This window comes from Phoxinus phoxinus (genome assembly GCF_949152265.1).
Source record: "Phoxinus phoxinus genome assembly, chromosome: 19".
In the NCBI taxonomy this organism is placed as follows: domain Eukaryota; kingdom Metazoa; phylum Chordata; class Actinopteri; order Cypriniformes; family Leuciscidae; genus Phoxinus; species Phoxinus phoxinus.
The window spans coordinates 24,409,107-24,416,792 of record NC_136894.1 but is presented as its reverse complement, the minus strand read 5'-3'; the positions used below and the strand labels follow the sequence as shown (position 1 = coordinate 24,416,792).

Sequence of the window (7,686 nt, the reverse complement as noted above, 5' to 3'; positions counted from 1 at the left end):
CTGACCATAACATTTAAAAAAGCCAGAAAGAATGAAATAATGACCAACAGACACAGTGACACTTTCAGAATCAGGCATTGTTCATTCAGCATGGAAGACACCAGACCCATTATCAGACATTAGTACAGTACTCTAAAATATCGGGAACAATCAAATCACAAAGCAACATCACAAAGGCAATAAACACATGACACAAACCCTTCATCGTACACCAGACAATATAATCAATCAGAACCGGCAAAGCACACAGTGTAGCACCAGGTTTTGAAACTGTTTGCATTGTCTGACACACCTGTAATTGCTTTATTAAAACAACCAAATCTTACATACAAGTTGATATCAACACATTTGATTCTGACATCTCGCAAAAAGTATTATACTGCTTTAACGACGTCGACACAATGACTGAGAACCATTGTAAGCTGTACTGTGTATATCACACATTTAACCAAACCAAACACATCATCTTTAATATATTCATAAGCACCAAAATCCAGTCGCAAAGAACCCAGCTGCTTAACTCGCAGCAATACTAGAGTTAATTCATAGGTTACAAAAAGAAAATGCATTTAATGACCAGGTGTTCAATTGAACGTTACATGCTGTGTTAATGCTTTTCAACAGTCTGGAATACGTAGTGTGTGACAATAAGCACCAAAAAATGTCAGCATTGAAATCTACAGTTGTGGAATGGACCTGAAGAGGACAGGTGGTCTTCAAGTGCAGGATTTGTGAATGTAAGACAAAAACACAATAGTGGAAAGGCTCTGTACTGAGTGTGAGTAAAATCAAGTTTAAATGATCCTTTAAATGAGTTTTTGTCATATAAACATGTCAGATCTGGTGAGGTACGTTGATATAACTCTTGCCCTTTTATGAATATTGAAATGAGAAAATAAGTTAGGTAAGGGATCGGTTTCAAGCCCGTTCTGGGACCTGTTCCACTTTTTAAAAGGCAAAAACTGAGACTAGTAGGAAATGATCCCATATTAGAAACCATCTGAGAAGTCTGGAATTAAAACTGTCAAAAAGAACTGTGAGATCAAGTGTTGATACGCTCCCTGACTGTTTTCACTGCTGAGTTTGTGCGTTTAAAATGAGCTTTATAAAAGACATAAACCGAAATAAACAAACTGAAAATATAAGAATATCAAATAATTGCAGAACGAAAACAAATAAAAAATACTCCATAACAAAAGTCATCTTCATTATTGAATACATAAATTAAAAACTACACCTCCTTCATCTTCACCCGTCACCCCTTCTTACTGTCTGGCGGAGAGAGGGATGTGAAGATGGAAAAGAGGATGACAAGCACCAGATTAAGAAATGAGTGGATCTATATTAGTGTCTATGGAGGGCCTTAAAAACACTTTCAACCCCTGCATCTGTCTCTTCCTCCCTCTCTGTGAATTCTTTTGTTTTGCGTGTTCATTTTTTCTTCCGTTCCTGTGAACATCTTGGGCAGTACCTAATGAAGAAGAAAAATGAGGTCAATGTTGAAATATACAAATGTATTCACTAGTGCTGTCAAATCGATTAATCGATCCTAAAATAAAAGTTCATATAATATATGTGTATATAAATCACACACACACACACACACACACACACACACACACACACACACACACACACACACACACACACACACACACACACACACACACACACACACACACACACACACACACACACACACACACACACACACACAGAAAGCATGTATAAATATAATAATATATACACACACACACATATACTATATTAGGCTATATGAACACAAACTTTTATTTTAGAATCGATTAATCATGATTAATCGTTTTGACAGCACTAATATTCACTAAAACCGCTATTCATTATTGCTTTATTTTGTGAGTTACTTTAGACTAAAATGTCTATTTCTACACTGATGTACGGCAGCATTGATTTGCATCAGTTTCAAGGGCAAAATCACATGACTACTAACCATTTCCCCCTGGGCTTGGTGGTCAGACCCACACAGGCAAAGTGGAACCACTCGATAGAACACTAAAGAAAGAGAAACACATATTTAACATGAGCATATTAACTCTGAATACAAATGTATAGGAATCGGCTGTAATATAACATCAAGGAATGAAGTTTCAAGTACACACTACAGGGCTCCAGTCCAGACAACAAAATATATTAAGAAGGAGCCATTGGCCCCTAAAAGTAAAAAGAAAATGTGGCAAATGATTTTTTTCAAGTGGAACATACGAATAAACGTGCTTTAAACACTTTAATTTCAGTCTTCTTGTCACGTTTGCCCTCCTTTTACAGCATCAGCTGGAAATAACGATCACTTGAAGTGGGAACTGAACGGCTTTTCTAGCTTGAGAACTATATAGTCATAAATAGTTGTTCTTTACACAGAATCTGATCCAGTGTCAGGGACAATAATTAGCATCACTTGGCCATTGAGTGTAGTTTGGCCTCCTTCTCAATGCATAAACGTTGTCATACAGTGTGTCTTGCACACAGACAGTCTATTTTTCTTTATTAGTAATACCTGAGATGTAAATTCAGTGAAAGGCAGCTCTTCACATTCAAATAGGCGATGCTAAATAATTTTTTTTTAGCTCCTTCCATTATTTCTCATCATGTAGACAACAGGTTAAGTAAAAATATAATAGATGTGTTATAGTGCATGTATTTAATGACTAACGAGTTTATGGTCATTTAATGGCTATTGCGAGGTAAATTATGTGACATATTGTTCTCAAGAGGTTTTATTGACGTCTTTTCATGGTTGAAACACTAACTGAGCTGTTGCATGAGACATAAAACATTTGTTGTAATGTTTTTGTACAACAAGTTGTATCTTTCAACATACCTCCTTCTGATGTTTATTCATGTTAATTCCGTGCTATGTTTATTGTGTTTATACATGTTTATTTGATAACTAGTAGTAAAGAAGAGATGATCGGTTCATGTGCCGCTTGAGGCGCTACAGTGATCTGTCACGGCACATTAAAGAGCAAGAATTTAAAAATTGAGATATTGTTTATTAAAAGTAGCAAACATATTAAAAGTAACAAAGAATGAAGCTTAGTGCGATTATTGGATGGCAGGTGCGCTACAGAAAACAGCATAGTAGACTAAAAGATCTTGAGAATAAGAATTGATACCAGTATCGATTAAAAACGGGATTTGTGAACGATATTGTTAGCGTCCACACAGTTAACATGTTTACCAGTTGTAGTTTATCCACGATGTGTGCATGAATAAACACTGCCTTTCTGCACTTTTACTAGGGTGTTCATTCATTGATGGAAAGGTGATTTATTAGCAGTTGTTTTGTCATGCTTTTCTGATGTGGAAAGCTGATCCTCGTTTTCCTCGTGCGTATTTTGGCGATCAAACTGTTTTTTTCCCACCGAAACATTGATTCACATCATCTCATTTATTATGTCAATACAACACAAGATGTGATAGGCTACATATCAGAGAATACGCAGGTAAAAAAAAGGCATTACAAGTCAATTTGTAAATCATAACGTGTAAATTTATCTTGTCGCAGATGGTGTTCTCAGCAACAATATAACATAATAATATAATATAAAGATAAATATAATAATATTTTTGCGCAGTCTGGAGCCCTGGTACATGACTAGGTATTTAACCTCCATTTTTACTTTTAATGGGGAAATAAATATAGTAAAATAAATATATATATGTAAGCAATAAGGTATGAGAGGCTGTGAGCGTGTTGGCCTCTGTCACAGTGCATGAGGAAGGAGACTTACGTCTGTATTGTCACAGCCAATCATCTCTCCGTATGAAACCTGGTGGCAGAGACAATAGGTGGGCTCGTTGGGGTCCACTGGCATGTCCAACACATCCGAGGGGTGCACGTTCCCAAAGTTCACAGCCGGGGTTGAAAACTCAGAGCTGGAATTTAAAAAAACTAGTGAATCGGAGTTCCATTTTTTCCACCTCTAAGTCTTAATACAATTTTATTATTTCCCACCCCCCTTTTATTGACAGAAACAGTTAGAAAGGCAAAAGTAAATGCTGCTTACCAGGCTGTAGGGCAAACCGCTAACGCTTTGGTATTTCTAAACATTAAAAATGTATTTCAAAACAACTTCTCAGATATTTATGTACATGTTGGGAGGCTCCAGCTCCCCTCTCCTTTGAAATCTTTTCAACATCACAAACGGTCTATGACTTACAGTCTAAACAAATCTCTATTCAAAGATGAAAAATAAAACAAAACTTATCCTGTCTGTGGCACATACACTACCATTCAAACGTTTGGGGTCTGTAAGATTTTTTTAAAAAGTCTTTGAAAGAAGTCTCTTAGGCTCACCAAGGCTGCATTTATTTGAAATACAAAAATGCAGTTAAAACAGTCATATTTTGAAATATTATTACAACTGTTTTAACTGTAACTTTACAGTAAATGTATTCCTGTGATGCAAAGCTGAACTTTCAGTATCATTACTCCAGTCATTATTGACACATGATCCTTCAGAAATAATTCTAATATGCTGATATGGTGCTCGAGAAACATTTTTTATCAATGTTGAAAACATGAATTGTGCAGCTTGATATTTTGATGGAAGCAGTGATACTTCTCCTGATTTTTTTTCAGGATTCTCCGACAAATAAAAGTTCTAAAGAAGTGCATTTATTTGAAAAATAAATCTGTTAAAGTCTTTACTGTCACTTTTGATCAATTGAACTGTCCTTGCTGAATAAAATTATTCATTTCTATTTGAAAAACAGAACAAAACAAAACCTTTGAATGGTAGTATTTATGTACTAAGTGTACATAGCAGAAATATTTAATTACAAAGGCAAACCAGTTTAACATTTTTTAAACACTTTATTTTACAGTGTCCTTGTTACATATGTTACATGTACTTACCGTAGTAATAAGAGTAAATTATGCCTAATTACATGTAATTAACCCTAAACCAAAACCTAATCCTACCCTAATCCTATAGTAAGTACATGTTGTTAACTATTATTACTCAGTACTTAAGTACTTATAATTACGCTGTAACAATGACACCTTAAAGTAAAGTGTAACCAATATTTTTTTTTTCTACAATTCTGTTTGCCGTCACAAGTGGCAAAATGACACACCTTTACCTATAAAAACAGAAATATCAAAGAAAATGTGTGTGATTCTCACCCTTGCGTGAGTTTGACCTTCTTCTGTCCGCTCTTGGAGCTGCAATCATCATCAGAGTTCTTCACCTTTGACCTAGTGCGAGTCACCTCCTTCTTCTTGGGTCCTCGATGATCACCTTCAAACAATAAACCATCAGAAACACTGTTGATGTATGAAATTCACATAAGAGATGTGCATGTGTGCACTAATAGACATAAATACCTATGTTGCACTCACTCTTGTTGCCCTTGCTAGAGGTAGAGTCATAATCAGTGCTTTCTATCTGTTTCTCCTTGAGGTCAGCCTCAAAGCGAGCCAGGTCTGTATCCAACCTTCGGATATGCTTATCCACCTAAAAGCATAGAATAAATCAAGCGTGATGCACCATATGGAGTTATAAAACAACTAAATGTACATTACAGATACATTTTACAATAAATGTATTATTCACTATCATTGAAAAGTTTGGGTCAATACCATTTTTAAAAAATCTTTTTAATAATACTCTCTTATGCTCACCAAGGCTGAAAATGAAAATGTTATGAAATATTTTAAACAGAAATTTGCAGTAGTTATAACAGTTCATTAGCAATGAGCAAAATTCACACTAACCATCTCATAGGTTTGCATCGCAAGCTGGACCTTGTCATCTCCAAACTCCTTGCACTTCCCATAAGACTGCTGGATTTGTCTTAACAGCGAGAGCTTCTGTTCGGAGGACAATGTCCGAGCGTTAGCTGTGTATTCACGGGCCAGAGAATCAATCTGTCCTTTCAGATCTACAGAAAGAAGAAATGTAACTTTATTTTAAGATGCCCCTGTTACAGTGTAATAATAAACATAAGCACTGAGTAATATTTATTACCAACATGCATTTGCAATACAATTAGGTTTGGCTTAGGGTTAGTTGCTTGAAATAATGCAATTTAGGCTACTGTTATGCAATTATGTACTTTACTGTAATAATAGTATAGTAAAATATAGTAAACATGTTAGATGAGGAACAGACACTAAAATAACCACTTTAGAAGAGATTCCACATAATAAGTCACGCAATATAAACATGTAATATTGATATAAAGATATTATTCTATATTACTGTATTGATAGAGGCAGGTCTACAGTGTAGACTCACCCTCTGTCCTCTGGTCCAGATCTCGCATCAGCTGGAAGTTCCTCTGCAGTTCAAAGGGCAAATTCTCTATGCCTAAACAGATCAAGTGACATATGAATCGTCTACACAAATATCAAGCAATAAATAGGTCCATAAGGCTCAACGCCTTTGCAAACCAGCACTACAGTAAACGATATCCATTTGTACGAGTAACGTTACAAGCGAACTCGAATGTGATGAAACACTGCATTTAATGCTTGACACTGAGCTTTAAAGTTCCCAGGTATTAATTCACATTATTTAAACGTTTTAACAGCAGTAACGTTGTCACATTTATCGGCACCGCACCCACGAAACAAATCTACAAAACCATCATTCACATCATAACACTGTTTAAATACCGTTAGCCCGTTAGCTTCAGAGCCCAATAACCGTACTAATGTCTTTATTAGCGCTGTTTTGTGTCGTTGCGCGATCGTTTTTTTTTGGTGTAAATTGTGTATGTATATGAAACGTGCAGACATGCTGGACACTGTGAACACGGAAGATGTTTATTTATGGGGATGAATATCGAAACAAAGACAATAGTCTTACTGTCCAAATAGTGCTCTAGATACATTCCAGCCGCCATCTTGACTTGACACAAACAAAGGTTCTTCCGGTATTACCGGAAGTCCTCGGAAATCTGGGTAGGGGGCCGGGGGGTAATGAGTAGGGGGTGTCTGTTGACCTCTTTCATCTACTTGAAAGCCAGACGGGCTCTAAAAAGTATGTTGAAACATAATGATAAAACTACTCTTTGTATGTTCAGATATGTTATATTGTAAATAGCAAAATCTAAAAGATAGCCTACAGATAAATGACATTATGCGTGAGACATTTTACATTTTAAGTAGGCCTACAAACGAAAGATTTCTAATGTTTCACTGACCAAATTGTATTTTGTAAATATGACCAAATTTTGATTTTGATGGCTGCAACAGACTCCAAAAAAAGTTGGGACAGAGGCATGTTAACCACTGTGTAGCCTAGTCTAAGCTTCAGATGTCACACCTATGGATTATTGGCTAAACGTCTGATGCATATATATCTTATGTAGCCCCACCCTTTTCAGTGCTGCACTCGTTGTATTTTCACAGCGATCTTACGTATTTATGAATAAACGGCTCGTTTTAAAATCTTTCCGGTCTACTGACATTTGTTAAGACATCTGCTTTAAACATTACAGTCCTCATGATAACTTTCGTTAACTTTACAATAAGTAAATCCACTTCACCAGCTAATTACTCCTGGACAGCAATGCCATAGAAATATACAGAGCGACCGCAAAAACGGAAGTTCAAAGACAATATTCTAAAGATGGCTGCACGCTTTTTGTCTGGCGCATAAGGTCTATAGCACACAAAATTGGAAACACTTCAGGAGT

The 7,686-nt window shown here is 36.0% G+C and overlaps 1 protein-coding gene across 4 annotated transcripts; it reads right to left on the bottom strand.

Annotated features, from left to right (window-relative positions):
* On the bottom strand, positions 1-6,942 carry ing4 (inhibitor of growth family, member 4). Of its 4 annotated transcripts, none has more exons than XM_079590895.1 (9): positions 6,855-6,942; positions 6,282-6,353; positions 5,759-5,925; positions 5,384-5,498; positions 5,168-5,282; positions 4,047-4,082; positions 3,771-3,915; positions 1,970-2,031; positions 1-1,471 (listed from the first exon to the last, which is right to left on the bottom strand). In XM_079590895.1, the coding sequence occupies exons 1-9, from the start codon at positions 6,889-6,891 to the stop codon at positions 1,432-1,434; spliced, it is 789 nt and encodes a 262-aa protein (XP_079447021.1). In that variant the 5' UTR covers positions 6,892-6,942; the 3' UTR covers positions 1-1,431. The 4 variants fall into 4 exon arrangements, with proteins under 4 accessions (XP_079447021.1, XP_079447023.1, XP_079447022.1 ...); XM_079590894.1 differs by having other exon boundaries at positions 58-1,471; positions 5,369-5,498; XM_079590897.1 differs by lacking the exon at positions 4,047-4,082 and having other exon boundaries at positions 47-1,471; positions 6,855-6,939.
* Between the last annotated feature and the right edge of the window lie 744 nt (positions 6,943-7,686).

Bases quoted from the DNA above. Each gene is read 5' to 3' on its own strand.
- ing4 (XM_079590894.1), bottom strand. From the start codon at position 6,891: ATGGCGGCTGGAATGTATCTAGAGCACTATTTGGACA. The intron at 6,354-6,854 runs GTAAGACTATTG...TGATCTGTTTAG, and splicing joins TCTAGAGCACTATTTGGACA to GCATAGAGAATTTGCCCTTT. The intron at 3,916-4,046 runs GTAAGCAGCATT...TTTAAATTCCAG, and splicing joins GCGGTTTGCCCTACAGCCTG to CTCTGAGTTTTCAACCCCGG.